The sequence below is a fragment of the Thalassophryne amazonica genome, chromosome 3 (genome assembly GCF_902500255.1).
Source record: "Thalassophryne amazonica chromosome 3, fThaAma1.1, whole genome shotgun sequence".
Taxonomy (NCBI): domain Eukaryota; kingdom Metazoa; phylum Chordata; class Actinopteri; order Batrachoidiformes; family Batrachoididae; genus Thalassophryne; species Thalassophryne amazonica.
The window spans coordinates 89,141,042-89,155,436 of NC_047105.1; the positions used below are offsets into that span (position 1 = coordinate 89,141,042).

Consider the following 14,395-nt stretch of genomic DNA (forward strand, 5'->3'; position numbering starts at 1 on the left):
TGATGATTGTATGAAGATATGGAACTCGTTGAGGGAGAAATTAATCTATAAAAAGCAGCTGTTCCTGCGGGAAATTGCATAAAGACACAACAGAGAATTTTAAAGGGTCACGTGCACATCGATGACATTGCATGGCCATGCAGTTCTGGAATTCCAGAAGCATGAATCAGGCTTTAGGATTTTAAGGTACCACTCCATAGCAGACTTAGAAAAAAAAAACAGATTTTGTCCATTTTATACACATAATGGATTTTGTGTTGGGGAAAGTGTAGTGACACGGACCCACAACAGGGGGCGCAAATGAACGGTCAATAGATGAGCCAAAAGGTAACAATTTAATGTTATGAATGTGCACAACGATTATAGAGACAATCACAGAATCTGATAGCAGTCAATACACAATGGTGACGTGTGGGCAGGCTCGAGGATAGAAGACGTCTGTCCTGAGAAGAGCCGGGACCACACGATTTCCACCGCCACTGAACCTGGTGAATACTGGAGCCGCCAAGTCCCGAATTCCCAGGTGGTCACCGTCCCCGACTGTCGGATCTGGTACTGCTGGCGAGGAACACAAACAGTGAGATGTGGGTGTGTGCACACCCAGTAACAAAAACAGTCAGAAGGTGGAAAGTCACCTCCACCTCTAATCACACACTTGTGCAGCTCCTGTTAAATCACTTATCTGGCTGGAGTGTGAAGCGAAGCCATCGCTGATCACACTTTACGCCAATCCCACAGATAAGGAAACGCCACAGGAATACGGCTGCAAAGAAGTTCAGATTATTACTCAATGTTTAAGTCAGCAGAGACAATTACCGTCACAGGTAGATGATATCTCGGCAGCGAGGTGGAGATGATGTCCGGCTTTTATGGAGTGGAATGATGAAGTGGAGATGGGTGACAGCTGTCATGAGTTGACAGCTGTCAACCCCGGCTGTGTCCGTGGCGGCAGCGCCCTCTCGTGCCTGAAGCCCGCACTTCAGGCAGGGCGCCCTCTGGTGGTGGGCCAGCAGTACCTCCTCTTCTGGCGGCCCACACAACATTTTGTCCATTTTATAAATATAGCAGATTTTGACCATTTTATACATATAACAGATTTTGATTATAATGGACAAAATTTGCTGGTCCACCTGAACCCATTATATGCAAGTTTTACTGTATTCTCTTTTTTTAAACACACTGCTATTATTATGAACACAACTGTACATCAGTTGTTGTGGAGAGAAAAGTAAGAAGTCTTGGAAGAATTATTATGTTCAACAAAGTTACTTACTGAGGGTTCTAGAAAGGTTGGTCAAAGATAATCTTAAAGATGCTGTGAAAAACCTACTAGTCCAGTATGACAGAAGATGATTTGTGATGTACATGACAGCACTAATATAGGCAGGAAGAACAATATGAAGAAAAGAGCAAATATGTAGATATCAGAGAGAAGAACTGAAAGGAATCAGAAAAAGATGAGATTTTCCTCCACATCATAGATATTGCTTTTCTTTTTAATTTTCTTGTGCTCAAATAATGAACTGCATTTGCCCGTGTCAGGTCTCAGCATATATAATGTGCTATATATAATGAAGTGTTTAAAACAAAGAATATGGCATGAACAAGAAAAAAACAATTGCCATTTCAAACATTTGTCTTTACCTTTTCTTGCATTTGAAGAACACGGGACACATCAGCCTCCTTTTTGTCTTTTGAAAGATTACATCTGAGCACTATTTTCACCATTTCAAGAAACAACTACAGAAGGGGAAAAGTGTCAAGGTAGAAGACATCAACCACTTTTTCATTGAAATGTGACATATTTTAATATACACTTCATGTCCACATTATTACTATTTGAAAATCTAATGCCAAAATAGATAAATATAAACCTCACCACACATTTTTCTTCCTGAAGCTGGTCATAATGTTGTTGTATATCCCGCAGGGCCAGACAGTAAAGACTGATTCGTCCTTCAAAACTGCAGAAATTACAAACATTACTATTACAAGGTAAACTGCTTTGTGCTTGGTACTTCATGCTTATTGGGGGATTATGTTTTTTAATTCAGAGTTATCCTTGTAAAAAGGTCACACTTATAGATAACATATGTTGTAATGAGATTGCATGCTTCTACCCTGTTAGCGTCAGCGTTTGAGGGTAGTGGGAAACTCTGGTGACGCTCTGGTTCTGGAGGCTCTTTGGGACCACTGATGAGGAGATGAAATGACTGCTGTCATCATTATCGCGTTCTTGGCTTAGAGACTCTCCAGCAGCTGAAGAGGATTCCTCATTAGGCACTGATGGTAACTTGGAGTGCTCATGCAATGAAGGGTTGGACGCACCATCTGCTAAAGGCTAACAGTTATAGTAAAAAAGACATTTTTTTAACTGTTGTTTCACAAGCTGACCAACCTGGTTGTGCTCCAGATCAATTTGGAATATACAGCCTTGTCATGAAAATATATGGTGGGATGTCCACAGGGCATAGCTCAAGTCCATTTGGGTTGTGTGCAAATCATTTTGCTATGTGAGCACCACATACTCTCATCAGAAAATGGAATGTAGTGCACAAATGGGTTGGATTTATCTTCTTAATTAGTCACAGGCCTCTTCTGGGTATAATACAAAATCAACCAATCAAGTGGGACTCAAGTAAGACAGTTTGTGATGAGATAATGGGCCTGTGCTGATGCATCACAGTGCGCCAATGTGTCATAGCATGCCAAAGAGAGCTCCAGTGTATCACAGTGCACCAACATGTCACAGCGCCAACACAGCATGCAAACACACCACAGCGCAGCAATGTATCACAGCACCAACATGTCATAGTGCATCAAAGCGCACCAACATGTCACAGCACACCAACGTACCAAAGAGCACCAACGCAGCCTGCAAACACGTCACAGCATGTCAGTGCATCACTGTGCACCAACTCATCAGTACCAGCCGAGAGGGGCTACCAAAGCTCCCTGAATTGAAGCAGTGAGGTGAATTTTTGTATTTTTCCATTAGTGTTTACTTTTACTTTATTTAATTGTTGTTTTCAAATAACTGTTGTGTACTCAAGCAGTGTGTACTTGTCTCATCAACCTGTTTATGTAAGGTGCATCTGCTTATTGCCCTGTTTTTTGTTTGTTTGCGTTCAGCAAAACCAAAACAAACAAATTAAAAGTGTGACACCACAGCAGAGGTGAGATTTTGCAGCGGTTTTAAACAGACCCCCTTCCTGACACAACTGCAGTTTTACATGGATAAACGTGCACAGCACAGCTCTACATCACTTCTGAGGTCTGACAGCACTGGACTTTAGACCAGGTTGTTGGTGCTCAGTGGCAGTGGTTCCCAACCATTCTTCTTTGGTACTATTTATTATGACTTATTATGACTTTATGTAAGATCTGGACTTCTAATTTTGATAACATTAGAGCAGACAAAACCTCTTAACCCCTCTGTAATCTTTGGTGACTCCCTAAGGAGCTCCTTGGAGCCCACCTGCACTGACCACAACCTCTTTTTAAAACCAGCACACCCATGTGCACATGGATGAGCACAGGTAGACTTGTCATTTGAAGGATGTGGATGCTGGGCGTGAAAAGCACAACTGCGGTGGATAGAAACTATCAATGACACTAGCGTCTGGAGCTCCCGCTGCATGCAAACTCAGTCTTTAGCCCCGTGCTCTGCTAAAGACAATAGGCTCAGCGCAGGCATGTCAAAAAGAAGAAAAAACAAACAAACAAACAAAAAAATCTCCAATTACTTAACGTAAATGGAGATTTTGGGGAATGAGGACAAATTATCTGTCATTTCTTCCCTGTGCAGCCATTAGCCCACTGAACAGAGCATAGCGTTCAAAGCACATGCGCAGCTGAGGAGGCTGAAACTTCACACCTTCAAAAAAAAATAGAGTATTTTCGGCTGTTTTTGAGTGTCTGCTTGCCAACATCTTTGGGTAGGATGAACATATTTATCAAGAATCAGTCAAAAGTAAAATAAATTGTTACCTTCGCGTCAGACAATATAGACATCATTGTCTCTTGTGAACAAAAAGAAGTTGAAGTTATAAGCTCAGATCAGTTTTGCTCCTTTTTTTTTTTATACTTTTCATGATTTTTGACAATGGCTATTTTTAATTTATTGATATTGTTCATATTGCAAGTTAAAACAACAATTAAGTATTTTATTTTAAATATTAAAACACTGAGCACCTTGTTTTCATTCAGTACCACGGGCAAAAGGTCCTTATTTTCATATCACATTGTTATTTTAAAAAAATAAAAAGTAGCATGTTTTTGGGGGGTTTTTTTATTGTTGTTTTTTTGCTGATCTGAAAAATGATCCAATCTTTGGCTTAAAAAAACGTATCTGATCCGAACCGAGGCTTTTGTGATCAGTGTCACCCCAAAGTAAATGAAGTATCTTCCCACACACACACACACACACACACACACACACACACACACACACACACACACACACACACACACACACACACACACACACACACACACACACACACACACACACACACACACACACACACACACACACACACACACACACAGCAATATACCATGGTATATTTTGCTTTAGCCCAAGTACTAACAGACTGTTTACATCCAGCTACTGGTTTATTTTCTGCTGCCACTGATTTTTAACATCATTACAGAGCATTTTTACATGTTTTTCTACAACCCCAATTCCAATGTAGTTGGGACATTGTGTAAAATGTAAATTAAAATCAGAATACAATGATTTGCAAATCCTCTTCAACCTATATTCAATTGAATACACCACAAAGACAAGATATTTAATGTTCAAACTGATAAACTTTATTGTTTTTGTGCAAATATTTGCTCATTTTAAAATGTATGCCTGCAACACATTTCAAAAGTTGGGACAGTGGTATGTTTACCACTGTGTTACATCACCTTTCCTTCTAACAACACTCAATATGTGTTTGGGAACTGAGGACACTAATTGTTGAAGCTTTGTAGGTGGAATTCTTTCCCATTCTTGCTTGATGTATGACTTCAGTTGTTCAACAGTCTGGGGTCTCCGTTGTCGTATTTTGCGCTTCATAATGCACCACACATTTTCAGTGGGTGACAGGTCTGGCCTGGAGGCAGGCCAGTCTAGTATCCGCACTCTTTTACTACAAAGCCACGCTGTTGTAATGTGCAGAATGTGGCTTGGCATTGTCTTGCTGAAATAAACAGGGACGTCCCTGAAAAAGACGTTGCTTGGATGGCAGCATGTGTTGCTCCAAAACCCAGATGTATCTTTCAGCACTGATGGTGCCATCATAGATGTGTAAGTTGCCCTAATACACCCCCATACCGTCACAGATGCTGGCTTTTGAACTTTGCGCTGTAACAATTTGGATGGTCTTTTTCCTCCTTTGTCCAGAGGACACAACGTCCATGATTTCCAAAAACAATTTGAAATGTGGACTCAGACCACAGCACACTTTTCCACTTTGCATCTGTCCATTTGTAGCAGGATGGATGACCTTAATGATGTTCAACTGGTTGTGGCAGAGGAGTGTTTGCATAAAAAAGGGAGTGTGTGTGCTCTTCTTTCTCTTTCTGGAGACTGACTGCAGGTGTTTGGACGTGTTCACTTCCACATTCCCATGAAGACAGGTAGGCCCCAGCCACAGCTGCAGGCTCGTTGAGGTGTAGTGGTGAGTGTTTAAGGAAATGGTTTCGGTTTTGGTGTGTTCTGTTAGTTTTTTGGTGATAATTTTTTTTGTGTGTGTGTAATTTGTTTTGTTTTTTCTTGTTGTCCAGAGCAAAGCAGCAGGTGGCCTTGGTGCAAGTAATTTCCCCTATTTTGATCGCATCTTCATTGTGGGAAAGTCTCAAGGGGTATGATGGCAGAGGAAACGCAGGAGCTGAGAGAGTTAGTCACTCAGCTTAGGGTGGAGAATGAGAGGTTGAAGCAGGAGGCAGCGCCTGGCCCGAGTATAGAGCCCTCATCTAAAGTGTCCTCTAGTGGTAATGCTCCAGTAATGGAGAAGTTTATTTTTTTACCCCAAGATAGAAAATGTCCCATGTTTAATGGTAAGACAGGTATGGGGTTGGCTGAATGGTTGGAGGAGATGCAGGCTTGTGTGAGAGCCTGTCATGTCTCTGAAGCGGACCAGATGGGATGGGAATGAGAGGGCTCACCTGGAGGTACGAAGGGTAGTGATTTTTCCATCCAGTCTATTGCGGGCACTCAGTGCGGGGTTCAAGGCAGTGGCCAGGTGGAGGCTGGTTCTTTTCAGGCCTCAGAACTACAGGAAGTAAGGGAGATGCTCCAGCGGCAACAGGAGCAGTTGAATCGGCTGACTCAGAGTATTTCCCATTTGCAGCATTCTGGGCAGTTTCGTCAATCAGTTCCCCGGGGGTCTATAATTTGTAGGTACTGCCAGAAACCAGGTCACTTTGTCAGGGAGTGTGATGGAGTTCGGGTGGTGGCCCACAGTCGATCCTTTTTGTCGGCCTCTTCATTGAACAAACCATCTTCTGCCGCTCAGGGGTCGGGAAACTAGTGCCCGCCGAGCTGCGGAGCCACAGCTCGGGGGGCAAGTTACTGGCTCAGGTTTGGGTAGGACGTGTGACAGGGTAGTGTCCAAGCTTGTGTCGCCGTGTCTTCATTTAATGGTGAGCATGGGGGGAGTTGGGATCCCTTGTTTGATAGATACAGGATCTATGGTGTCAACTATTCCAGAGTCTCTTTTTCATCAGCAGTTTGAGCCAGTGGGTTTGGGGTGGCTGAAATCATGTAATTGGCTACAGCTTAAAGCAGCTAATGGCTTAGCCATCCCTTACCTGGGCTATCTGGAGTTGGATGTGGAGCTTTGTGGTAAACTGATGCCAGCATGTGGCATTTTGGTGGTTAAAGATGTGCCTGGTGTGTCTCCGCAGGCTTCTGGGGTCCTGCGGATGAATGTCATCCGCAGGTGTTATGATGAACTTTTGGGGCAGTATGGGGTTTCCCTGTTTGATTTGCCAGCAGTGGCGGAGGCTCCGGATTATGTCACGCAGGCCTTTCAGAAGTGCCACAAGGCTAGTGGTTTTGTGGATCAAGGAGTAGGGAAGGTTAAGGTTCATGGGGGAGAGGCTTGTCAGATTCCGGGCGGTGTAATGAAGTTTGTTAGGGCGACATGCTCTGAGCGGTATTCTGATGGGGCGGCTCTGTTTGAGCCTGTGGAGTCTGGCTTGCCTGCTGGACTGTTGGCATCTCCTGCATTGGTGCAGGTGGAGCAGGGTATAGCCTACATTCCAGTGATGAATGTGGGATTGGTGGATGTGTGGTTACGTCCCCGGGCTATGATTGGCACTTTAGAGGAAGATCGGGTTGTGAGTCTGCCTGCGGGGGTTGCCGAGGTGCCCCCGGTGGAGGCAGTAGTGGCCTCGCAGTCCATTTCTCCATCAGTGCAGGATCAGACTACAGCCCTGGAATTGGGTCACTTGCCTCTGGAAGTACAAGGTAAGGTGAGAGCATTGTTGGGTCAGTTTAGTTCTGTCTTTTCAGCCCAAGATGGGGATCTGGGTTGTACTGACCTAATATCACATGAGATTCTGCTTCTGGATGATATTCCAGTGCGACAGCAGTATCGCAGAATTCCACCTTCTGAGTATGAAGTTGTCAAAGATCACATCAATCAGCTGCTTGGAACACAAGTTATTAGGGAGAGTATCAGTCCTTATGCCTCTCCTATTGTGCTGGTTAAGAAAAAGGATGGCAGTTTGCGCATGTGTGTTGATTACAGGCTCTTGAATGGAAAAACTAGGAAGGACACCTTCCCTTTGCCTCGGATTGATGAGTCCTTGGATGCCCTCACTGGGGCTAGTTGGTTTTCTACCATGGATCTGGCGAGTGGGTATAATCAGGTTCCTGTGGCGGAGGCTGATCGTCATAAGATGGCCTTTTGCATGCCTTTTGGTTTGTTTGAGTGGAACTGGATGCCCTTTGGGCTTTGCAACACTCCTGGTACTTTTCAGAGATTGATGCAGAGGATTTTTGGTGATCAGCAGTGTCTGCCCTTATTGTTGTATTTGGATGACATTGTGGTTTTTTCCTCTACTGTTGACCAACATCTGGATAGGTTGAGGGTGGTGCTGGAGCGTTTGCAGCATGAGGGGTTAAAGATGAAACTCAAAGTGTCAGGATCCGAGGACCCTGTGTCTACTTCAGTTGTGCGGGCAGTGGTGACTACGCCTGCTCCTCAGGTGGAGGGGGTGGGAGAGGTGACCCAGGTTGCCCCTCAGGTGGAGAGTGCGGAGGTTGTGAGTTTACCTGCTTCCCCGCAGTTGAGTCCACCAGTAGATCCAGTGGTTGCTGTGCCACCTCTGCCAGTGGAGTCTAGTATGTCTTCCCTCCCCCCTAGTGAAGAGGTTGTACTTCGGCGGACGACTAGGGTTACTGCGGGTCATCATTCTAATATTCATCATCTTCCATGGTCTGCAGTGTAAGTGGGTCCTTCTGGCCCTATGTAATATATTGGTATGATTAAGGTTAAGGAATGGGGTCTATTGCATCGTTGGGGCGACGATACAATTTGTGGGGGTGGATTGTAGCAGGATGGATGACCTTGATGTTCAGCTGGTGGATTGAGTGCAGCTGGTTGTGGCAGAGGAGTGTTTGCATAAAAGAGGGAGTGTGTGTGCTCTTCTTTCTCTTTCTGGAGACTGACTGCAGGTGTTTGGACGTGTTCACTTCCACGTTCCCGTGAAGACACGTAGGCGCCGGCCACAGCTGCAGGCTCATTGAGGTGTAGTGGTGAGTGTTTAAGGAAATGGTTTTGTTGTACAGAGACCTCTGTGTGGGCTGTCGTTGGTGGTGCGCTGCTGAGTTTGTGGTGCTCTTGACGCTCTGGGGTGGTGTCGAGTTACAGCTGATTGCTGTGATGGACGGTTCGGTATGTACAGCACAAAATAAGTTCCCCTTTCAGATATTTGTTTTATATTTATTTGTTTAAAATGTAGGATTTTGGACCAAGCTGTGGAAGGAGGCCCTGCTGCTTTGCTCTGGTGCTCTGCTGAAAGATCTCGTCTTGTGAGACTGGTGGAAGTGCCCTGTTTGCTGCGGCGGCGTTACGCTCAGTGTGGACATTTGGAAAACTCTGCCAGCTGCGTGTGCTGCCGAGCTGCGTGATACAAGGGCGCCCTCATGTGGTCATAATCGGTGGTGTTTTAAATGAGTTTTTTACAAAATTGTCTAACTAGAACTTTAATTGTTAATAAATTATTTTTTTGTATTTGGGAACCACATCTATGTCTCAATTACAACGAACCTCTGTGTCTTAGGTTGAAGTTATTCAACTGTCGAATTCCCTGAGTGAAATTCCCAGGGTGGTGTCAGAAGTCCGACATATCATGTTCATTCACGATTTCTAATTGCCTTGACGATTGAGGAGTAAATTGTCCGCTTTGCCACACATTTCAAATGAGCTTGGGCCTAGAGAAGGTGGCGGCATTTCTGGATGTTGTTGATGTATGAAGTTTTAACTTGTGCTTGTAGATGTAGCGACAAATAATGGTTTCTGAAGTGTTCCTGAGCCCACACAGTAAGATCCTTTACACAATGATGTCGGTTTTTAATGCAGTGCTGCCTGAGGGGTCGAAGGAACATGTAGAAAGTTCTCCAGATTCTCTGAATTTTCTGATTATATTATGGACTGTAGATGATGAAATCCCTGAATTCCTTGCAATTGAACATTGAGAAACATTGTTCTTGAACTGTTGGACTATTTTTTTTCATGCACTTGTTCACAAAGTGGTGATCCTCGCCCCATCTTTGCTTGTGAATGGCTGAGACTTTTGGGGATGCTCCTTTTATACCCAATCATGAGTGTCCTCAGTTCCCAAACGCTTATTGAGTGTTGTTAGGAGGAAAGGTAATGTAACACAGTGGTAAACATACCACTGCCCCAGCTTTTTAAAACGTGTGGCAGGCATCCATTTCAAAATGAGCAAATATTTGCACAAAAACAATAAAGTTTATCAGTTTGAACATTAAATATCTTGTCTTTGTGGTGTATTCAATTTAATGTAGGTCGAAGAAGATTTACAAATCATTGTATTCTGTTTTTATTTACATTTTACACAACGTCCGAACTTCATTGGAATTGGGGTTGTACTACTCTAAATCTGCATATCATTTTTTGGAATTCCATAAATAGCAACGTTAACCTCAACCAAGAAGGCTGTATGGTGTGTATGTCTGTTTCTCTGAACAGATCTGGGTCATGAGCAGCATCTATTTTTTTTTTTTTTTTTTTTTTTTAGAATATTTAACATTCAATTAACAGGGTATTAACCACCATAGCAGTGGTAGACATGCTATTAGGTTACCTTATATATCTTTAAGTGTACATTGAATATGTTTAATAAAATCAAATCAATTTTATTTATATAGTGCCAAATCACAACAAACAGTTGCCCCAAGGCGCTTTATATTGTAAGGCAAAAGCCATACAATAATTACAGAAAAACCCCAACGGTCAAAACGACCCCCTATGAGCAAGCACTTGGCGACAGTTGGAAGGAAAAACTCCCTTTTAACAGGAAGAAACCTCCAGCAGAACCAGGCTCAGGGAGGGGCAGTCTTCTGCTGGGACTGGTTGGGGCTGAGGGGAGAGAATCAGGAAAAAGACATGCTGTGGAAGACAGCAGAGATCAATCACTAATGATTAAATGCAGAGTGGTGCATACAGAGCAAAAAGAGGTGAATAAAAAGAAACACTCAGTGCATCATGGGAACCCCCAGCAGTCTAAGTCTATAGCAGCATAACTAAGGGATGGTTCAGGGTCACCTGATCCAGCCCTAACTATAAGCTTTAGCAAAAAGGAAAGTTTTAAGCTTAATCTTAAAAGTAGAGAGGGTGTCTGTCTCCCTAATCCGAATTGGGAGCTGGTTCCACAGGAGAGGAGCCTGAAAGCTGAAGGCTCTGCCTCCCATTCTACTCTTACAAACCCTAGGAACTACAAGTAAGCCTGCAGTCTGAGAGCATAGCGCTCTATTGGGGTGATATGGTACTATGAGGTCCCTAAGATAAGATGGGACCTGATTATTCAAAACCTTATAAGTAAGAAGAATTTTAAATTCTATTCTGGAATTAACAGGGAGCCAAAGAAGAGAAGCCAATATGGGTGAAATATGCTCTCTCCTTCTAGTCCCTGTCAGTACTCTAGCTGCAGCATTTTGAATTAACTGAAGGCTTTTCAGGGAACTTTTGGGACAACCTGATAATAATGAATTGCAGTAGTCCAGCCTAGAAGAAATAAATGCATGAATTAGCTTTTCGGCATCACTCTGAGACAAGACCTTTCTAATTTTAGAGATATTGCGCAAATGCAAAAAAGCAGTCCTACATATTTGCTTAATATGTGCATTGAAGGATATATCCTGATCAAAAATGACTCCAAGATTTCTCACAGTATTACTGGAGGTCAGGGTAATGCCATCCACAGTAAGGATCTGGTTAGACACCATGTTTCTAAGATTTGTGGGGCCAAGTACAATAACTTCAGTTTTATCTGAATTTAAAAGCAGGAATGTTTATTTGTAGGCTCTCAGTTGTCCAGGTGGTTTCCATAGTAGAGAAGCTTGAATCTTCGACTGGACTGTGTTGCTTGACGTGAGGACGTTTCGCTTCAAATCACAGAAGTTTCCTCAGCTAAAATTCTTGCTCTGGTAGTCTGACTTCTGTCTTGACTCTTGTAGAGAAGAATAAACCAGAAGCCAACAAAAGCTGGAGTTTTTTAACCTAACCAGACCCCACCTACCGAGAGGCTGACTGCTATAGGCTAGTGACTAAACAATAGCTCTAATTAGCACCTGTTGTGCTCTAGTTAGCACTCTCCTAATGACAGGACGGAAGCCTCCCCTGATGGCTCCCTTGACGACTCTCTCCTGATGACGTGAATGACTCATTACCATGAACAAAAGACTGAAACTGCTTTGACCTGAGTACCACATTGTAAACAGGGGACAAAGCGTGTCTGAGACCCGCTCCGCGGTTAAGGCTGGGTTTCAACTGTTTTACAAAGAATGCTTCCTTGACACCTCTCTCAAACCATTTCTTCTCTCTGGCTAAGATTTTAACTTCCTTGTCCTCAAACGTGTGGTTAGTGTCTTTCAGGTGGAGATGAACTGCAGACTGAGGTCCACTGGCGACCTCTCTGCGGTGCTGGTATAGCCTCTTGTGTAAAAGTTGCTTCGTTTCACCTATGTCAGGAAAACTGTAATGAACACTACATAGGTGAGACGAAGCAACTTTTACACAAGAAGCTATACCAGCACCGCAGAGAGGTCGCCAGTGGACCTCAGTCTGCAGTTCATCTCCACCTGAAAGACACTAACCACACGTTTGAGGACAAGGAAGTTAAAATCTTAGCCAGAGAGAAGAAATGGTTTGAGAGAGGTGTCAAGGAAGCATTCTTTGTAAAACAGTTGAAACCCAGCCTTAACCGCGGAGCGGGTCTCAGACACGCTTTGTCCCCTGTTTACAATGTGGTACTCAGGTCAAAGCAGTTTCAGTCTTTTGTTCATGGTAATGAGTCATTCACGTCATCAGGAGAGAGTCGTCAAGGGAGCCATCAGGGGAGGCTTCCGTCCTGTCATTAGGAGAGTGCTAACTAGAGCACAACAGGTGCTAATTAGAGCTATTGTTTAGTCACTAGCCTATAGCAGTCAGCCTCTCGGTAGGTGGGGTCTGGTTAGGTTAACAAACTCCAGCTTTTGTTGGCTTCTGGTTTATTCTTCTCTACAAGAGTCAAGACAGAAGTCAGACTACCAGAGCAAGAATTTTAGCTGAGGAAGCTTCTGTGATTTGAAGCGAAACGTCCTCACGTCAAGCAACACAATCCAGTCGAAGATTCAAGCTTCTCTACTATTAAAAGCAGGAAATAAGAGGTCATCCATGTCTTTATGTCTGAAAGACATTCCTGCAGTTTAACTAATTGGTGTGTGTCCTCTGGCTTCATGGATAGATAAAGCTGGGTATCATCTGCGTAACAATGAAAATTTAAGCAATGCTTTCTAATAATACTGCCTAAGGGAAGCATGTATAAAGTGAATAAAATCGGTCCTAGCACAGAACCTTGTGGAACTCCATAATTAACCTTAGTCCATGAAGAAGAATCCCCATTTACATGAACAAATTGTAATCTATTAGATAAATATGATTCAAACCACTGCAGCGCAGTGCCTTTAATACCTATGGCATGCTCTAATCTCTGTAATAAAATTTCATGGTCAACAGTATCAAAAGCTGCACTGAGGTCTAACAGAACAAGCACAGAGATGAGTCCACTGTCTGCGGCCATAAGAAGATCATTTGTAACCTTCAATAATGCTCTTTCTGTACTATGATGAATTCTGAAACCTGACTGAAACTCTTCAAATGGACCATTCCTCTGCAGATGATCAGTTAGCTGTTTTACAACTACCCTTTCAAGAATTTTTGAGAGAAAAGGAAGGTTGGAGATTGGCCTATAATTAGCTAAGATAGCTGGATCAAGTGATGGCTTTTTAAGTAATGGTTTAATTACTGCCACCTTAAAAGCCTGTGGTACATAGCCAACTAATAAAGATAGACTGATCATATTTAAGAGCGAAGCATTAATTAACGGTAGGGCTTCCTTGAGCAGCCTGGTAGGAATGGGGTCTAATAGACATGTTGATGGTTTGGAGGAAGTAACTAATGAAAATAATAGAACAATCGGAGAGAAAGAGTCTAACCAAATACCAGCATTACTGAAAGCAGCCGAACATAAAGATATGTCTTTGGGATGGTTATGAATAATTTTTTTCTCTAACAGTTAAAATTTTATTTGCAAAGAAAGACATGAAGTCATTACTAGTTAAAGTTAAAGGAATACTCGGCTCAGTAGAGCTCTGACTCTTTGTCAGCCTGGCTACAGTGCTGAAAAGAAACCTGGGGTTGTTCTTATTTTCTTCAATTAGTGATGAATAGTAAGATGTCCTAGCTTTACGGAGGGCTTTTTTATAGAGCAACAGACTCTTTTTCCAGGCTAAATGAAGATCTTCTAAATTAGTGAGATGCCATTTCCTCTCCATCTTACAGGTTATCTGCTTTAAGCTGCAAGTTTGTGGGTTATACCACGGAGTCAAGCATTTCTGATTTAAGGCTCTCTTTTTCAGAGGAGCTACAGCATCCAAAGTTGTGCTCAATGAGGATGTAAAGCTATTGATGAGATAATCTATCTCACTCACAGAGTTTAGGTAGCTACTCTGCACTGTGTTGGTATATGGCATTGAAGAACATAACAAAGAAAGAATCATATCCTTAAACCTAGTTACAGCGCTTTCAGAAAGACTTCTACTGTAATGAAACTTATTCCCCACTGCTGGGTAGTCCATTAAAGTAAATGTAAATGTTATTAAGAAATG

At 43.0% G+C, this 14,395-nt stretch overlaps 1 protein-coding gene across 4 annotated transcripts in view; it reads right to left on the minus strand.

The window, feature by feature from the left end:
* Positions 1-14,395, minus strand: part of LOC117507225 (ellis-van Creveld syndrome protein) — a 69,081-nt gene that overhangs the window by 50,643 nt on the left and 4,043 nt on the right. For all 4 annotated transcript variants that reach the window (XR_004559651.1, XM_034167046.1, XM_034167045.1 and 1 more), the window contains exons 4-6: positions 2,121-2,341; positions 1,880-1,964; positions 1,645-1,740 (exon numbers count right to left, since the gene is read on the minus strand). Coding sequence is in view for 3 of the 4 variants with exons in the window: in XM_034167046.1 (XP_034022937.1) it covers positions 1,645-1,740; positions 1,880-1,964; positions 2,121-2,341 (402 nt within the window). In the remaining variant the exon portion in view is untranslated. The remainder of the gene's footprint in view (positions 1-1,644; positions 1,741-1,879; positions 1,965-2,120; positions 2,342-14,395) is intronic.